The 19425-nt window shown below is 52.0% G+C and overlaps 2 protein-coding genes across 7 annotated transcripts; one reads left to right on the top strand and one right to left on the bottom strand.

Moving 5' to 3' along the window:
• Positions 1-2157: 2157 nt before the first annotated feature.
• On the top strand, positions 2158-13057 carry HSH2D (hematopoietic SH2 domain containing). Of its 6 annotated transcripts, none has more exons than XM_032465374.1 (7): positions 2158-2968; positions 4270-4370; positions 4751-4899; positions 6281-6370; positions 7381-7546; positions 8126-8257; positions 10438-13057. In XM_032465374.1, the coding sequence occupies exons 2-7, from the start codon at positions 4344-4346 to the stop codon at positions 11002-11004; spliced, it is 1131 nt and encodes a 376-aa protein (XP_032321265.1). In that variant the 5' UTR covers positions 2158-2968; positions 4270-4343; the 3' UTR covers positions 11005-13057. The 6 variants fall into 6 exon arrangements, with proteins under 6 accessions (XP_032321265.1, XP_032321264.1, XP_032321266.1 ...); XM_032465373.1 differs by having other exon boundaries at positions 8123-8257; XM_032465375.1 differs by lacking the exon at positions 4270-4370 and having other exon boundaries at positions 6281-6332; positions 8123-8257.
• On the bottom strand, positions 12648-18594 carry CIB3 (calcium and integrin binding family member 3). The gene is made up of 6 exons (XM_006174775.3): positions 18544-18594; positions 18285-18319; positions 16567-16678; positions 15434-15581; positions 14382-14577; positions 12648-12774 (listed from the first exon to the last, which is right to left on the bottom strand). Exons 1-6 carry the CDS (start codon positions 18592-18594, stop codon positions 12753-12755), a joined length of 564 nt encoding a protein of 187 aa, XP_006174837.1. The 3' UTR covers positions 12648-12752.
• Between the last annotated feature and the right edge of the window lie 831 nt (positions 18595-19425).

The raw sequence follows: 19425 nt of genomic DNA, 5'->3' as shown, positions 1-19425 counted from the left end.
CAAGTCATCCAAATAACTGACAAATTCAAACTCTAAGTGTTTGCCCCATAACACCCCAAATTTCCACAGCGCCCCCCCCCCCCCAGCCAGGTCAGGTGGAGTCCTGGAACTCCTTAGGCCCACCTCATACCCAGCCTCTTGCTCAGAGTCACTACTTTTCCTTGTTTCTAAGGACTTCGATGGGGTGGCTCCTTCACTACCATGCCCTTGTACAGGGACAGATGACACCTTGGCTTTTTTTTTTTTTTAATAGCTTTATTGAGCTGCAGTTCACACACCATACAATTCACCCACCAGGGTGTGCAATTCAGTAACTTCTAGGATATTCACAGCCTCGTGCCACCCTCACTGCAGTCAATTTTTGAACATTTTTATCACCCAGTATCCAATGAGCAGTCACTCCCCATTCCCCCCACCCCCAGCCCCCAGCAGCCACTAGTCTACTCTGTCTCTATGGATTTGCCTGTTCTAAACATTTCATGTAAATAGAATCACACACAACATGGCCTTTTTCATCGGGCTTCTTTCACTTACCGTAAGGTTTTCGACATCCATCGTGTCGTAGTGTATCGGAGCCCCATCCCTTTTTATAGCCGAGGACTATCCCATTGTGTGGATGGACCACAACTTTTACGAGATCACCCACTGATGGACATTTGGGTTGTCTCCACCTCTGGGACACCTTGCCTGTTTGCTTCTCAAGCGTGCCAAGTTTGTTCCTATCCCAGGGCCTCTGCCCTTGCTGTTTCCTCTTCCGCCAGGCTCTCCTGCGTGTGGACTTGTGCGGCATCTCTCCCCAGGGACCATGAGCAGGACCAGCAGGGCAGGGACCATGCCTGTTGGGTTTTTTTTGTTGTTGTTTTCTGCTTCATACCCAGAATCGAGCATGGTGCCTGCAGTTGGGACTCAGCCAGTGTTTGTGGAATCAGTGGATGAATGAATTAACAGAATGGAGGCATTGGACGACAAGAGAACCATGAAATTGCATAAAGCCCAGAGTTGACAGAGCCTCAGGACTTCCCCACCCCTGACATCCACAGCCTTAGTGTATCCCAGGGCTTAGACACCATTGTGGCCTCCTATCCCGAGGGCCACCCCACATGGGGCCAGTGACTGTCCCACTCAGAGGAGCCCAGACCTGACTTTGGAAGGGGAAGGGCCTAACTTTGGAGGAGCAGAGCCTTGAGTACCAGCCCCACTCTCTCCCTGCTGGTCCCCTTCTGGAAAGTTCCTCTGAGGGCCACATGTCTGTTCGCAGTTTCAAAGATTCTGGTCTCCGAGAGGTGGGGGATGATTCTGTTGTGACAGTCTCAAGGGAGGGCATTCGTCTGTGAAAGACCACATCCTCCAAACAGGTCAGGGTAATCAGGGCGGCCCCCTCAGTGGTGGGGCCTCAGGGGGGCGGGCCAGAAGTGGACTGAAATGTGCCATGTTTCTGTGGACTGAACTCTGTGTGAATGAGATCCCCAGTGGCCAGGCTTTCGAAGTGAAAACGGTCTCTGATCCCCTCCCTAACGGCATTGCTCCTCTCATGGAGGCTGGATCCATTGGGCCGTGAAAGGCATGGAGGATCAGAGAGGTGAAGTGAGTTGCCAAGGTGGCCCAACTCATGAGACCTGGCGCCCAAGCTTGCGTCTCCCCCCACGCCAGGCACAAAGCCATCAGCTTAAGTCACAGTGAAGAGTCCTAACATTATCGCTCTTAGCTGAGCGCCATGCTGCACACTTGAAGGTTGTCTCTCCTGATCATCATCACGTCTCACGCTCACTTCACAGAGGAGGGAACTGAGGCCTGGAGAATTTTAAAAATTTTTTGGCTTTTTTTTTTTTTTTTTAAGGCCTAGAGGGTTTGAGTGACTCACCCAAGGCCACGTAGAGGGTGAGTGAGAAGCACAGGTTCCATGTTTCCTGCTTGAGCCTAGTTGACCTGCAGACTCCAGACCAAGTCCACCCCCCAAGCCCCCAAAACCACTGGAGCAGGGGGCAGTGGGGACATACAGCTTGAGCCTGCAGTGGGGGCTAACTAGACCAGCTGGGCCAGGGCGATAGGCCTGCGGGGAGGCCTTCAGCTCAGCCACAAGGATCTGGGCCGTTTCTGCCCATAAAGGGAGGAGGAAGTGGTTTTGCCTGGGTGCTGGGAGGGGTGAGGCAGCCAGCACACATCTGAGGCTAGCTGATCTGTTAGGCAGGGGTTCCCACATTCAGGGTCCACAGCTCGTGTGTTGGGGCCTGCAAAATGCTTTAGTTTTTTTTTTTTTTAATTAGAAGGAAAAAACGAATTACAATAATGTTAAATATATGAAATGAATTCAGCCTGGGCTACATGGGTCTTGATGTCAATGCGGTCATAAAATGTAATTTTTTTTTCAACAGAGGAAGTCATACTGCAGCCCTTTGCACACAGTGAGGCCTTGGGGCTTTTGCTCATGCTGTTCCCTCCCCCAGAGCACATTTTCTGCAAAACTCCCTTCCCCTAATCAAGTTGACTCCAACCTGTCCCCTGGCGCCCCTTCCTCCTGATCAGCTGGGCCCCCTCTGGGGGTTCTTGCACCTCCAGCCCCCCCGCCCAGCAGGCTGTCCACTTCGACACAGCAACATCGCACCCCCTTCACGTCTCACTCGGTTATAGGTGCTGGGAGGGCAGGGCCTATGCCTGGCTTTCAGGTCAACCTCTCTGTCCCCTGAGGCTCTGACATACTATAGGTGCTCAATTAAGGCTTGTCACGGTCTGAGTGGAGCAAGGATGTCCCCCTACCTGCATGCAGCTCAGTGGCTTGATTGGACTACAGATGGGGGCAGAAGGGGGTTGTCCCAGTCCCCGCCCAGGGCTCACCTGCTTAAGGAAACAGGAACCATCTGGGGCAGCGGCCCCGCCCCGCTGACGTGCAGACCCTGAACCGAAACCCAGGCTCCTGCAGACGCCGGGCACAGCCAGCATAAGGGCCTCAGGCCCCCCAGAAGTCTCCCAGGTACGTGCCAAAGCAGGGGTCCCCCTCAGTCAGCTTCGTGCCTACTTATGTGCCCACCCCCATGCTGGGTGAGGCGGGGGCCCCAAGAGCCTCAGCCTCCTCTCAGGCCTTGAGAAGACAGAATGTGGGGACCGGGCTGGGCCAGAAGGAGGGATGGGGCTGGCGGGGTCCAGAGAGGCATGAGGGATTTTCTGGGGGTACTGGCAGGTGACCATAGAAAACAGAGCTGGAATTAGGGAAAGAGCGTTCCTGGCAGGGGCACAGCATGGACGAAGGCATGGAGCAGAGAGAGAGCTTGATCTGTTTGGGGCAGAGCAAGGATGTGCTTAGGGCTGATGTGGAGGGGGCCAGAGAGGGGTGCCACGGCTTTGTCTTGGAGAAGAGGCACAAAAGTTGCCTGGAGGAGGGATATGTTTGCTGAGTCTTGAAGGATTATATAGGAGTTCTCCCAGGTAGTAAAAAGAACAACCCAGTAAACATTACCTCACGCTAGGTCACTACTGGATTCATGAATATTTATTATATACGTACAGTGCTTAGCTCTGTGCCAACTATACCTTCTCAGGTAATTGCCATCATGATCCCCAAATTGCAGATGAAAACTACTGGCCCAGAGAGGTTAAGTGACTTGCCCAAGATCACACAGAAGCTAAGTGGAAGAGCTGGGGTTTGACCGCAGGCTGTCTGGCTCTGATTGGGTTCTTAACTGCTTTGTCACTCTGCTTTATTAAACATTTCTCTCTTTTTTTGGTGGGGGGAGGAGTTAACTAGATTTGTTTGCTTGTTTGTTTGTTTTTAATGGAAGTACTGGGAATTGAACCCAGGACCTCATGCATACCACTGAGCTATACCTTCCCCCCTTAAACATTTCTTAATAGATCTATTTAATTTCACTTTTCACAGAATTCCTTTGGGTCCTTCCCCAGAGGGCATGTGTGTTGGGTGTGTCCTCTGTTAAGAGACAGTCAATATTGACTGTTTTGGTCAGCATGCCCCTCTCTGTGGAAACAGCTTGATAACAAAGACCTTCTGAGATACTGAAAAATTAGACCAGTGAGGGGACGGACCCAAGCTCCAGTTTGGGGATGGAATTAAGAGCGAGAATAAGGGATCCTGTGTGGACAACTCCAGCAGGGCACAACCCTTTTGCTGGAGTTTCATTGCCTTAATACTGTTTTGCAAATTGGTGCTATTTTCTTTGTTTTCCAGCTCTGTGTCATTGGCTCATAAAGTCCAGTGGTACCTGAGCTTAAAACTGTTGAGAATGAGTGTGTATTAACCATGCACCTGGTACATTATAGATGTGCCACTCGTGGTGACACTGGTGGCAGAAGCAACTGTTTGGGGCCACGTCTCTGTAGTGCTTAATGAAACCATGGCAACCCTTTATGGCACCCACAAGGTATCTGCTATTTCATTCACTCACTTATCATTTTGCCATCTCTACATCCCTCCAAGAACAATGCTATTTACTTAATATTTAAATAAACTCAGTTTTTAAACTTAAATACAGATATTTCTAAAAAGGAACATTCTGACTTGTAATGGCATAAAAAGAATAAAAGGAAAAGGGAAAACCCTTGGGGGATTTAGGGGAGGAGTCGATGAATGACCATGCACTAAGTGCCAGCACATAGTAGGTGCTCAAGAAGCCTATTTCAATCCCATTGTTCTGCGCCACCTGGAGGACTTCTCAAAGGAGGTGGCACCATGAGCTTCAAGAAAAGAGCAAAGGTGGGAGGTGGACCAGGCTTGACTCTCTTTCCTCCCTCCCACCCCCAGGTCACTGCCTGTCCCCTGGAAGCCATGACAGAGGCCAGACAGCTGCCCCCACCACTGCCTCCACGACTGGCCTGGTTTGTGCAGACGCAGATGGGCCAACTGGCCCATGGAGGGGTCCCTGAGTGGTTCCATGGGGCTATCTCGAGAGAGTAAGGATGCACCCACACCTTCTACCCTGCCCTTCACCCTCTTTCCTTGTCTGCCCCCACCCTGGGCATGTTCACACTGCAGAATTCTGGACTTAGCTCAGCTAAGTTTGTTAACAGTGTAGGTGAAAAGACTCTGGAATCCCAGGCTTGAATCCTTGCCCCCTCTAGGGACTCACTTTGTGACCTCGGGCAAGTTACTGGACCTGACAGCTCCACCCCGCCCCCGCCCCACAACCTTACCCAGGTGGGGATGCAGCTTCACCAATCTATGATGGTGGGATGCAGCCTCAGAATCCTTCTTAACACAGTGCCCCAAACAGCTGCTCTCAATCCATCAGAGCTGTAACATGCGCACTTGCTATGTCAGACTGAGCTCTGAGGACATGAACAAATCCACCTAATCACCCACCCCCAGGGACTGGCTCTAAATAAATGGCAAAAAGAACAGTTATTGCCACATTCTTCCAACAGGAAATTGAGAAAACATTGTGAAAGCCACAGAGAGGAGGAATTGGGCATGGTTTCTGCGTTCTGGAGTATGTCAATAGAAATATAATGTGAGCTGCTCGTTGCAATTTTAAATTTGTTTAGTAGCTATATTAAAAGACATTTAAAAAACAGGTGGAATTAATTTTAATCATATCTTCTATTTAACCCAGGATATCCAAGATATTCTCATTTTGACAAGTAGCGAGCACTAAGCCCTCAAAATCGGGCACATATTGATTGCTAAAAGCACATCTCAGTCCCTACAGCCCCATTTCAAGTGCACAGCACCACACATGGCCAGTGGGCTCTGTACTGGAGGGTCCAAAGTCCCCATCTTGTCCCAGAGAAGGCTGCCTCACTCCGTGTGATCCCGGGATAATAGTAATCATAACAGTAAGCATCTTGTGAGTTCTTACCAGATGGCGGTTCCCACCCTCACACTGCATGCGTTTCATCTGTCCTCACGTGGGCCCCGAGAATAAAGGTTTACTTTTCCCATAAGGAAGCTGGAGGTCAGAAAGGGACTGACCCTTGCCAGGGGTCACAGAGCTAATGAGCAGCAGAGCTGGGTCTTGAAATCAAACGTACCTGAGAACAGCTCCTGCTTTATTACCTGTGACACCTTGAGCGAACCAAAGGTGCCTTAATGGGGACCTTCCAGGCATTGGGAAGGAGAGCAGGGGTTGTGGAAGATGGTCAAGGTCATCAGAGGCCTCCTGCCACCTCTGGGGAACATCCCTGTCCCTGATTATCCAAAGGTCTGAAACAATCAGGAGAGGAAAAAAAAGAAGTTTTAGGTTGTTTGTTCACGGGGGCACCAGCACTGGGATGACTGACCAGTATGCTGGGCACCTGGACCTTAGCCATCTCTCTCCTGTGTGTGCCCTTCCAGAGATGCCGAGAACTTGCTGGAATCACAGCCACTGGGATCCTTCCTCATCAGGGTCAGTCACAGCCACGTGGGCTACACACTCTCTTACAAGTAAGGCCTGGGCTAGGGGCCAGGGCAGGGGCAGGAGGGCTCCAGGGCTTCCTTGAGTTGGGGCAAAGGGTGCTTCATACCACAGTTTCTCAGTGAGTAACCAGTGTGAAGCTCTGACCAGATCTCACTAAAGAGTGAGTGGCTGTAGGTCTGGCTGTAACCAGCAGACCTGGGCCTGGTGATAACTGAGACAGTGTGTCTGAGAACAGGGGCTGCTGGGAGCCACCTTTCCCCGCAACTACCCCTCTCCCCCACCATCTAAATAGCAACTATCTCATGTTAGGGAAACCAGAGCAGCCCGGCTCCTTGAAATCTCAATGCCTGAATCGGCATCTCAGAGGATTCAGCAGCACAAACTACTTTTCAAAAGGATTCCAGGCCAAAGGAATTTTTTAAATGGCCCGATTACAGAGCTACCCATAGAGGAGAAAAGCTTAGGCCCTGAGTCACACAGTCCAAGGCTCGGCTCTGCCACTTACACACTGTGTGATCTTGGACAAGTTGCTCAGCCTTTCTGTGCCTCCCCTAAAGTCCTCACCTCTAACAGCGGAATGCTAAAATTAAAAGTCTTGATGTAAGGATTAAATGAGATTTAGGAAGCATATCATGGGCCATTCATAAATGCATCCACTCATTAATAATGGAGCATTTATTGAGTATCTGCTGTGTGCCAGGCACACAGTCTTAGGCTGGGACCTGACTCCAATTTTCACTGTTATCATTTCTATCAATCATTTACCCCTTGCCAGGCACCTCTTGCCAGCTTTTTCCTGCAGTAGCTGGTTCCATCTTCACAAGAACTCCTGAGATCAGCCTGAGTAGCCTTATGTTATAAAGAGGGAAACTAAGGCACAGTGCAGTCACCTGCCAAGCATCACATGGCTAATGAGTGGAGGAGCTTACAAGGGAGCTTGGGCAGCTGGACTGCAGCCCTGATGAGCTCAAGGGCTTGGGGGTGGGGATGGAATGAGACAGAACGGGATGTCTGAGCCCCAGCAGTGTCTCCGCAGAGCCGAAAACTGCTGCCACCACTTCATGGTGAAACTTTTGGACGATGGGAGCTTCATGATCCCTGGGGAGGCGAGAGCCCACGCCTCTCTAGACGCTTTGGTCACCTTCTACCAGCAGCGGCCGATGCAGCCGCACGGGGATCTGCTGACGCAGCCTTGCGGGCAGGTGAGGGTTGGGACCCACAAGGGCCACAGCTGTCCTCCCAAGGTCCAAGTGCCCTAGACTCTTCTGCTCCCACATGCCCCCCTCAGCCTCTTGTGATTCTGTCACTCTTGTTGTCCCCTTCCCCTGTGGCCCGGCCCTCCTGGTCTTTGGTCCCCGCCTGATTTTTTTTCATATGTGCCAGTCTAACCTTGGCTGACCTATGGGAATTGTACATTTCCGTAAAGGCCCACAGAGCAGGGCCTTGCCCTCAGCAGCTGCCGTGGGAAGGGCATATCTCCTTAAGGATTGGTGGGCGTGGCCTAGCCCCCAGAGAAGCCAAGCGGCTGGGAGTGCAGCATATTTCCTAATTAGGCCCAGTGGGCGGGGTCTAGCCCCCAAAAGCTGCTATGGGAGGGGCATATTTCCATAAGGCCCAGTGGCGGGGCCCAGCTCTCCGTAGCTGCTGTGGGAGGGCATGCCTCTTTACAAGGTGTGTAGGTGGAGCACCTCTGAGCCCCGACTTATGGGAGCTGGAACCCTAGACCCAATCCCTCCCCCTCCTTGGGACTGAGCTGCAGGTTCCCCCTCTGCCCGCAGAAGGATCCTGCATACGTAGATTATGAGGAACTCTTCCTTTACTCCATTGCATTGGCTGAGGAAGCCGGCAGCTCCACCCACAGCCCCAGCAAACATCTGAATTCCTCCTCCCATCCAGTGGCCGCACCTGAAGAGGTATGTGACAGAAAGCTGGCACCTCCAATCTGGAAGGGGGTGGGGGGAGGGAGGCGATGCAGGAGCAGAGATGGCCAACAGCTGCCAGAAGAGACTTTCTAGAATCAGGATTAGATTCTGTAGCTCCAAGCTGAAAACCTTCCAGTGATTTCCTGAGGCACTGTGATTGAAATCCCAGCTCCAACCTCAGCTCCTCCTACCCACCGCCAGCCGAGTCCAGCCCCTTTGCCAACCCTTCTGTCGTTCAGACATGCTGAGCCAGCCTCAAGGCTTGTGCATGTGCTGTGTGCTCTGCCCCCAGATTTCCCATGCCTGTCTTCTTCCGTCAGTTCTTCAGCTGTCTCCCTCCCCAGTCTCCAGACTCAGTTGCCCCCTGCCTTCTCTCTCACATCATCCTGTTTATTTGCAGCAGAGAATTCCTCAAAATGTGAAATGTCTTGTTTACTTATGGGTTTTCATGTTTCCTACCTGCCTCCCCCATCAGACTGGGAGCCCTGGGAGGCCTGGGAATCTGTCTAGCTGGTTCACCTCTGCTCTTCCCATACCTCAGAGAGGACCTGGCACATCAAAGGTGTTCAACTAATGAATCTGTGGAGTAGATGAATGAATAAATGAACAAACCCCAGCTTTTCAGGGAATGATTGGACCTCCAGATGCCCTGAGGTCGAGGCCTGTGTGCCCTTCAGGCCCCCTGCATGGCAGAGAAGTTTTGACAGTAGTGGAAATGAAACAGGGGCTGGTCTGATGGACATCAGTGAGTTTGCTGGTAGGGGAGTGAGAGGAACAGTCAGGGAAGACCTCCTGAAGTAGGTGGCATAGAGCTGGGACAGGCGGGATGAGGAGGAGCCAGCCACACAGAGATGCAGAGAGAGCATCCCAGACAGCGGGCAGAGCACATGCAAAGGCCCTGAGATTCAGTGTGAAAAACAGAACAGCAAAAGCCAATGTGTGGATGGAGTGGCATGAGCAAAAGGGCCATCCAGGGTTAGCAGGGGCCAATCATGCAGGGTCTCGGGGCCAGGGGGAAGAGCTGGGATCTGTTCCAGGTGTGCTGTGAGAGAGCTTGAGCTTAACTGGATTGATGGTGTTAAATGTTCCGTGTGGCTGCCAGCTGCAGAAGGGGCTGTCGGGGGGGCAGGAAGGAGGCAGGGACAGGTGGGAGAGACTGGAAAGGAAGCCCTGAGGGTGGAGCTTGCTGATGCCTTGAAAATGGAGAGTGAGGGGAAGAGGGTCATTGTCATGGCTTGAGTGCCCCATCCTCCATTATTTGGAAAGCAATCCCAGGAGGGGCTGCTTTGGGGAGGGAAAGTGGATTAGGAGAGAGGGCAGCCAAGGGAGGGTGTGTTAGTGAGCAGATTATGCCTGTGGACTCTGCGTGGAACCTGCACTTCAGTTATCCCACTTGAGGGGCACAAGGCTGGGGTACTGATCCTCCACCTTCCATCAGTCATTGGTCAAGCACTGCCCCTGGGAGATTTTCATTCTCTGGTACCTCAGATCTGCCACGTGGCCAGAGAAGTCCCCCAGACAGAGTCCCTGCTGCTGGCGTTTGGGAGTGGAGCTGGGAGCACTGAAATGCTCAGGGCAAAGGGGTATGGCTGGGGCATTGACAGCATCTGCCACAAATGACACCTAAGTCTTTGGCCTGAAAAACCGGGTAGATATGGGGCTGGCAAACTATCACCCAAGGGGCCACATCGGCCTGTTGCCTATTTCCATATGGGCTGCCAGCTAAGCATGGCTTTTATGTTTTGGAATGGTTGAAAAAAAAAATCAAAAGAAAAACAGTGTTTCATGACCCATGAAAATCAGATGAAATTCACATTTCGTGTCCATAAAGTTTTCTTGGGACACAGGCACACTGGCTCGTTAACATATAATCTCTGGCTGCTTCTGCTCCCACAACCACAGAGCTGAGTAATGAGACAGAAACTGTATGACCTGCAAAGCTGAAAACATTTGCTCTCTGAACCTTTATGGGAAAAGTTAGGTGACCACTGGGGCAGACACTGGAGCCATTTATTGAAGGGGGAGGATGGCGTGTGAGATCAGGTTTGGGGTTTCATGGGGACTTTCTTGGCCCCAGGGTGTCTAGGTGGGACCCAAGTCCCAATTTGGGGGGCAGATTCAGAGCTTTGGCAGGCAGGGTGGCCACAGGTCTCACCTGCTCTTGGTTTCAGGCCTCTGCAAAGCCAGTCCTGCTTCATCAGCCAAAGGAAAGGAAGCCGACGGCAGAGCTGGATGGGGCATCCATGGAGGAAGCTGCTTCCTCCTGCCCCCAAAAATCCCCTCTTGAGGAGACCTGCCAGAAACTCTGGAAGAACCTCAAGATGCTCCCCCAGACAGGCAAGAAGGTCCAGCAGCAGCTGAAATCCCACCTGGTGGCTGTGCGCTCCTCATCACTCCAGGACACCAGGCCAGCGGGGGTGACCCACGGCTCAGGAGCTGGGGCAGGTGACTCAGCCTGGAAAGATAACTTCTACATGGACCCCTTTGTGGCCACATCCTTCCAAAGCCCCTCACAGCCCCAGGCTTCAAGAAACAAAGATGACCCCTCAAGGAAGGCCTTGAGGTCGGCCAGCTGGAACGAGGTGACCCCAAGGGTCAGGGGTTGGCGCCGGGCAATAGTGAGAGCCCTGTCCTCACAGGCGTCCAAACCAGAGCCAAGAGACTTGAAAGAACCACGGGATGACTGGCTCCCCGAGGAGTACCACACACCACCACCCTTCGCCCCTGGTTACTGCTAGGGGAGAGATTCACCCTGGTTCTGGGACCCTCGCTGCGGGGGGCTGCTGACGCCCGACCTCTTGCTCTCGGCCACTACCCACTAGCCATCAGGATCCTGAGAACTATAATAAAGACATTGCCTGGGTCTGGTCCTGCAGTTGCCAGTGGGGTGACCTGGTCATTTAAGGAATAATAATAATGTTACAGCAGTGGAATCTGGGACACCTGTTGTGTGCCAGGCCCCCACACCAGTCTCTCCACATTCATTATTTTACACCCCTGAGCAGGTCCATAAGGTAGGCTCATTCTGCACATTTTAAAGAAGAGACCGAGGTTCTGAGAGGAGGAGAGGCATGGCCAAGGTCACATGGCTGGTGTGTCAGCACCAGGATTTGAAGCCCGGTCACTTTGAGCCCTTTCCCCACACCCCCTGCACCAGGACTCAACTCTTGAGTGTGTCCTTGTCTGTAAACAGGGCTGTTCATGCCTTCTTCCTGGGGTTCTTGTGCAAATGAAGGAGCTGAGGCTTGCAGAGGACTTGGCACACAGTAAGCACTCCTGACATCAACGGCAGCTTTAGAAGAAGCGTATGAGGCCCTTTCCTTTAGAAAGGGAGAAGCCATCTATGGCCATACCATCCTGAACACACCGGATCTCTTCTAAAAAGGAAGAGGCAGTGCAGGACTGTGGTTGGGGGTGGCCTCTGGACGGAATCTTGAATTGTGGGGCTGTGTGACCATTGGCAAGTCACTAAACCTCTCTAGGCTTGTTTCCTCATCTGGAAAATGAGGAGAAGGGCAGTTCCTCTTTCTCAGGATGAACCAGCAGAATGTGTATAAAACCTCGGCCCTTGGCGTACAATAGGTGCTTAGTAAATGGGGGTCAGGATTGGAGTGGGCACCCTTGAAATGACATACAGTAGAGGTATCTGGAATGATCCTTGGGGGCTGATCTTGGTGGCAGGAATGACCACTCCTTGGATGGATTGGGGCTCTAGTCTGGGCCCCAAGGATGAATGAAGTGAGTATGGGGCTTCCCAAACCTGCAAAGTGTAGAGGTCTGGGATCTGAAGTGTGGTGGGCCTGGGTTCAAGTCTGCCTCTGCAGATGACTTCGCAAGTGTGACCTTGGGCAAGTCACTCTGTTGCCTCTGAATGAAGTGTGAGTGCTCCTCAGCCAACCCTACTGGAATGTTACAGGAGCCAATGTGATGGCTGACCAGCAGGTGCTTCATAAACTGTAAAGTGTGGTGCCAGCCTCGGTGAATGACATGCCCATCACACACATCGCTCAGAGGCCTCCTCTGGCAGTTCTACTGAATCAACGAGGAGATGAAGCTTTAGTCCCCTCGAGGGATTCAGGGATTGAGGGGAAAAAAGGAGACTTGAGCCACCGGGGATAGGGAAGGCCTGGGGTGGGACAGCATGGCTTGATCTCCACACCTCATCTCTGCCCACCAAGACCCACAGTGAGGCACTTCCAGCCCCCAGAGTGGAGAGCCATCTAGAATTCAGCCCTTTCCCAGAACAAATGGGGAGTTCATGTCCCAGAGAGGGTGCAGCCACACCAAGATCACCCAGTGACAGAGGAAGGAGAGATCCTAGGCCGCCTCCCTCTCATTTGCCAGGTTTAAGGTGACAAACCTGTTTTCTGAGCAGCTGTGACTCAGTGATGTGTGTTTATTCCCAAAGCCCAGGGAGATCAGATTCCACAGGGGGATGAGGGATCACCCCACCTTCCTCCGGCCCGGCTCCTCCTCCGCGGTACCCTCAGATGCGGATGTGGAATGTGCTGTGTGCAAAGAGGAGAGGAGTCTGTCATCGGGCAGTGGGTAACCTTCCCTCTTCCTCCTCCCCAACACTCCCACCACCTCCCGAGGCCGGCAGGGAGCCACGGGAGCGGGAGATGGACCCCCTCAAAAAACCCTAGGTCGTGGCCCTCCTGACCCCCACGGGGGTTGAGATGACATCAATTTTTTTCTTTTTTTGCTTTTTTTTTCCAATTGAAGTCTAGGCAGTTTACAATGTGTCAATTTCTGCTGTACAGCATCATGTTTCAGTCATACATATACATAAATTCCTTTTTATATTCTTTTTCATCATGTATTACTACAGGATATTGAGTATAGTTCCCTGTGCTGTACAGTGGAAACTTGTTGTGTATCTATGTTATATACAGTAGTTAGTATCTGCACATTTCAAACTCCCAATCTACCCCTTCCCACCCCCTTGCCCCAGGTAACCATGTTTCTTATCTATGTCTGTGAGTCTGTTTCTGTTTTGTAAATAAGTTCATTTGTGCCCTTTTTTTTAGATTCCACACATAAGTGATATTGTATGAAATGTCTTTCTGTTTTGGAGAGCATATTACTTTGGACTGGAGTTTGCATCCTGGCTCTGTCTTAGACGCTGACTGGCTCCCTGTCTCTGGGCCTCAGTTACTCCTCTGTAAAATGGGGATAATAGCTGTCTCTCCTTCAAAGGGCGGTAATGTGAGGGCTAAGGGGACAAATGTGCAGGGCAGGACACACAGAGGATGCTCAGTTAGTGGCAAGAGATTTGTCCTGATGTCATTATTCGTGTCTCTATGTCAAGAGACCAGCCTTACTTATCCCAGGTTAGAGGAAGGAGGCCCTTTGCAGGCAAGGACACCACCAATGGTAATAACTACAACAGCTATGGTTATTACACACACAGTTATTGAGCACCTACTGTGTGCCAGGCACTGCTCTAAATTCTTCCCATGTACTAACTCAGAGGTCAGTGAATTTTTTTCTGTAAAGGGCCATATAGTTGATATTTCCAACTTTGCCCAATGACTCAACTCTGCCTCAAAGCTCAAAAGCAGCCGTAGACAATATGTACACAAATGGGCGTGGCTGTATGCCAATAAAACTATTGATGGACATGGAAACTGAATTTCATATCACTTTCGTGTGTTGTGGAGTATGATTTTTACTTGATTTTCCCCCCAACCAATTAAAAATGTAAAAGCCATTCTTAGCTCATGGGAGGTACAAAAGCAGGTAGCAAGGCGCCCCCTGTATCAACTCATTGAACCCTTGCTATCTGCCTTACAGCATGGGCTCTGATTCTCCCCAGGGCTGCCAAGTACAGTTGTACGGTCTGTTCACCGCAAAATGTTCAAGCAAGACAAGGCTGAAGTCCAACCATGTTCCGCTCACCCAAAGAGCTGTGTCCACCCACAGGAGGTGTCCACAAGGTCTCTATCCCCATTTTAAAGATGCAGGGACTGAGACCAGGGAGGGCAGGAGAGTTCCCCAAGGTCACAAATGAATGAACAGAGGAAATTTCCCAAACGGAGTCTGTGAACCTGTTCCATAAGAGCCCCTCTCATACACGTGGAAAAGGATTGTGTAGGGTGGCAAGGAGTGTCACCTGAGGAAGTCTGGTGCCCGAAGGATCATGTTCTGGAAGTCTTCCAGGGACAGCCGCCCGTCGTGGTCCCCATCGGCCTCATCCAGCACCTTCTCACACACCAGGCTGACCTCCTCAGCATTCAGCTCCCCCCGCGTCAGCTTGGTCACCGTCTGCTCCAGGTCCCAAGCGCAGATGTAGTCATCATTGTTAAAGTCTGTGGCATGGAATGGATGGGGACATAGGGGAAGGGGACAGCAGGTGGCAGGCAGGCTGGGCCAGTCGTGGGCGCATCTTGTCCCCATGAGGGACAAGGGCCCAGAGGGAACCCAAGACCCTGGGTAAAAGCTGGATCTTGCTTTGGAATTGGGCAGGGACCTGCTGGGAAATCATTCACTCAACAAGCATTTGTTGAGCACCTACTATGTGCCAGGCGTGTACTAATTGTTTTTCATTCATTCCCTCTTTCATTCATTTCCACAGTGCTGACTGTGTGCCAGCCACTGTGATAAATTTTCATGCACTCATTCATTCATTTGACAAGTATTCATTGAATACCTACTGTGTGCCAGGAACTAAGACAGTAGTGACCAAAACAGACGATGTCATTGCCCTTGGGTCTCCTCAGAGAGAAAATTGGTAAGAAGTGAGCAGATCTGGGCGGGAGGGTATAGCTCAGTGGTAGAGTACCTGCTTAGCATGCAGGAGGTCCTGGGTTCAATTCCCCAGGACCTCCATGCTAGGATGTGGCAGGGAGAGTGAATCGGGGGGAAAGGGAAAGGGCTAGTTTTGACCTAAATTTCAAGGTGAGAAGGATCCAGGGGAAAGATATCCTAGACAAAGGGCACAGCAGAGGCAAAGGCCCGGAGGCAGAAAGAGTTTGACGTGTTGGGTAAACAGCCAGGCCAGTGTGGCTGGAATGGGATGAGGAGGGGAGGTACCAGCGTGGGGTGAAGGGCAGGGCCACGCAGGGCCTCTGAGCCCTTGGAGAGACATTTGTGATGGCAGAGCAGCCCCTGGCCCAAGACCTGGTCTTATTCCCACTTCCCCCACCTCCGGGGCCCTACACGCACCATAAATTTTAAAAGCGTAGTAGGCTTTGAGGTCGCGGGGAGCCATTTCGCTCATCACAGAAAACATGTCCAGGAAGTTGTCCAAGGTCATGTGACCATCCCCGTCCTCCGAGAAGACCTGGGCAATCCTCTGACGGAAGGGATTGTCCTAGAGACAGGAAGCAGGGAGGCCAGCCCCAACTAGGGTCTGGGGCAGGAGAAGGGCTCCACATGGTCTCACTGTCAGCACCCACATTCCTAGGAACCTCCAAATACCCCCCACCAAGACTCCCTCTCTCTCAAGGTCCCTGGAGAGGACTTTAGGCAACTTTACTCCCCTCTCCTGTGATCTGGGTGGTGTTGATCCCACTTTCAGCTCGAGAGGCAGTCCCATGACCCAGGTGAGGCCAATCAGAGATTTCCATTCACCTAGCAACCGTGAGTGCCTCCAGGATGGGCATGTAACTCAAACTGGCCAATCAGAGGCTGCCCTGAGACAGTTTCTGAAAAGCTGGGGTGGAGAGACCTATTTTTGCTTGCTGCAGAGCTGATGGGAGGAAATCTGGGGCAGTTGGGGGTTTCCCTTCACCACCGCAAGAGGACAGGCTGCCTCTTCCCTGGAGAAGCTGAAAGATGGAGGAAGATTCCCACACACATCCTCAGAGACCCTGGTTCCAGTTGTACCTGATGCTGGCCCAATCCTTGCATTTTGTTGTTCACGTTGATCCAACCCATTCTGTCTCTCTTGAATGAGGTTTCTGTCCCTTGTAATAAAATAATCTCTACTCACAGTCACTCACCCCACAAGTCCTCTCCAGAGTCACAAACTATGTGTCAAGCATCCAGTTGAGAAGAACCTGCATTTAATAGCTACTATTATGTAAAGAACTAATGTTCCATGAGGACTTGCCATGCCACAGACCCTGTACTGAGCCCTTTACCTGCATTGTCCTGTCTCATCTTCCCAACAAACCAGGGTTTGAATCCTGTCTCTGTCATGTCCTAACTGTGCCTATGAATAAGCAGTTTAACCTCTCTGGACCTCAGTTTCTTCATCTGTAAAATGAGACTAATTGCAGCACCCACCTCACAGGAATGCAACAAGGGCTATCTCTACTGTTTTTTTCCCTCCCTGCCCCACAGTCTGGGCATACCTTCAGCTCAGGCATGGTGCCAATGAGCTCGTAGGGCACCTTCACATCAGGGCAGCTGGTATAGTCGAGAGGGACAAGCTGGGGGGCCAGGTCCTGATAGCGATAGTAGAGCCTGGTGTGGGAGGGAAACAATGAGAAAGACTGGGAGACGGGGGGTGGGCTTGCCTCCTCTCTCACTCTCACACCTGCTCACTCTACTCTGAAGGATGCTGGGTCCCCAAGAGCCATCGGCTCTGGGCCCAACCCTCATGCACACAGAGCCAGACCCAGGCACATTTATCCCCCTGGAGACAGGACCAAGGTAGACAGCCTCAGAGAAAGGAGGAATTAGACTGGGGGAAGCAAGCCAGGGAGAAAGAAGGATTTCCTGGAGGAGGGGGCATTGGTGCCCGGCTTTGAAACATGAGTCGAATCTTACCAGGCAGATAGGGTTGGCAGAAAAGAGAATGCTTAAGGTAAGGTCATTCAACATGAGAATTCAGAGAATCTGAGCCAATCTATGAATCTCTGGCTATCATCAGGCTGTTGTCAAGACCCTGCCTCTAAAGACCCTCATCTCTCCCTCTATCATGTGGGACAGGGTCCCCTCAAGGGTCCCCGGAGCAAAGACAAAAGGCTAATATTTGAAAGGGTTAATGAAAGGCATTTTGCAAAACACCAAAGGCCATATCCAATACCTAGATTGCGAGGCCAGCTCTCCACTCCAGTGCCCTCACCTGGTGATGCCATACTGTCCTTGGGGCCTGCTGAGCAGCAGCCTTATGGAGCCCATCCTTGATGGGTCAGAGGTCCCCAAGTTGCCAGGGACTGTCTCTGAGGGAGACAGGAGCCCCTGGATCACATGATGGCTAGGAACTTGAGGAGGGGGTATCTGGAACTTCAGTCCTGGGTCCCCTCGGAGAATAGCCTGGGTTTGGGTTTGGGTTTCTGTATGACCTTGAGCAAGTCCCCCTTCTCTTCCCCTTGGTAGGTCTGTCTAACAAGAAGCTTGAGACAGGCAGAATGTTAGCCCTCAAACTCCTTGGGGCTCTGCCCATCTACCCAGGGGCCTGGGGTCACCATCCCCTGTCCGAGCCTCAAGTTTCCCCATCAGTAATCCAATTATGATGGCCAAGGTGACCCTGCAAGCTGTCCTCACTCCGACAATGGGGCTCACTGGTGAAAGGTGTGCCCATCAATAATGGATGTCCCGTGCCCACACAACTGGGGCCTTGGCCTCGATTACTCTGAAGCCAAACCCCAGCCAGCTTGGGTTTCACAGCTCCAAGTTCATGGGTCAAGGCCTCTGGACAATCACTCCATGGGCCGAGTGATGAGGTGGAATAGCCACCCATGCCCATCTGGCTCACACCAGGGACATGCAGCCGCCTCAGGCCTTCTCCCCAGATCCAGCCTTAATGCCGACCCCACAGCCCAGGGCTGCCCCTGGTTCCCAGCCTCTTCAAGGCTCGCCTCAGGAGGATCTGCCTCTCCCCAGCTCACACACTCTCTACGGCTCCCTGCCGCCCTTGGGAGAAAGCCCAAGCTCGTCAGCCTCAAGGCAGGACAATGTGGCCAGATGCGAGTTCCCAGTCTTCCCCCTCGGCGTCCATCCACTGACCATGCATGCGATCTCATTATCACTCAAACCCCTGTGAAGCATTGAGTGCCGTCAAATTGCAAATCCAGCAACATACAGACAGTTTCCAGGTCTTCCCTTGCTTCCTCCCCAGACTGACCTCATGATTTCCTTCCTCGTGAAGAAGGTGCAGTCCTGCCGAGAGAGATTTTGGCTTGGTCCAGACCCTGCCTGGTTGGGAAGGGGGGACCTCCTTCCTCTCCCACAACCCCAAGCCCATTGCTGCCTGCTGCCACACACAGAGTGGCGCCAGGATCGCTGGCTGACTGCACACCAGGGACAAAGGGATGCCGTCTGCATTTCTCAGGCCAGGAAACCAAGGCTGCCAAACCCACTGGGGTCCAGCCCATCACCCCTACCTGATACGCTTCCAGCTGCTCATGAGTGAACACGGTATGCTTGTTGCCCATGGTGAAGACCACTGCCTCCTGGAATACTCTGGAACACGCTGCCTAAGCCCCCAATCTCCTCAGGGCCACACAGGTTGCCAGGCTGCCACGCACCAGTGTCTGGGCAAATGTCCCTGCCCTGGCTGTCACCTGCCCACCCGCCCCATCACCCCCAGGCTGGGTGAGACTCAAGTTACAGCTGAGCTCTCTGGGCAACAGCCTGGGTGTGCCTACAGCCACCAGGGCAAGAAGGGTTGTGGGAGGTCACAGGGCAGACCTCAGTGGGGAGACCACACCTACCACCACCAGGTGAGACTGGGGTTATGGGGCACCTTTGAGAGATGGGCAGGGTGGTGGAGAGGCTGTGAGCGCACCCTAGGTCAAATTCTAGCTCTCTACCCACTAGTGGTGTGGTCTTAGACAAGTCATCTGGTTTCTCTGAGCCTTGTTTGTAAGTTGGAAATTATATTAGTACCTACCTAGTAGAGTTGTTCTGAAGAGGTAATGAGATAATTAACGTAACCAAAAAAAAAAAAAGTTGAGCATTGGATATAAGCCAGTTCTAGGCACATAATGGTGAATAAGCTAGATGAGGTGTGCACTGGAGATGAGGGGGAACAGGAGGATGAAGATGCTGCTATTGCTTGAGAAAAGCAATTCAGTGTCTAAATTTGGGTTATATAACACAGTTGTTCTTTATTGCAGGACTTGTCAGAGCTTTTAATATGCTAATATGCACCATGCATCCTTCAAGGTGGATACAATGTAGTGGCTGCCCATCTTGAGGGTGATGGAACTGTTCTCCATCTTGATTGTAGTGTTGATGACATGGCTTCATTCCTTTGTCAAAGT

This window comes from Camelus ferus, chromosome 22, assembly GCF_009834535.1.
Source record: "Camelus ferus isolate YT-003-E chromosome 22, BCGSAC_Cfer_1.0, whole genome shotgun sequence".
Taxonomy (NCBI): Eukaryota; Metazoa; Chordata; class Mammalia; order Artiodactyla; family Camelidae; genus Camelus; species Camelus ferus.
This window is presented reverse-complemented; position numbering and strand designations above follow the sequence as displayed.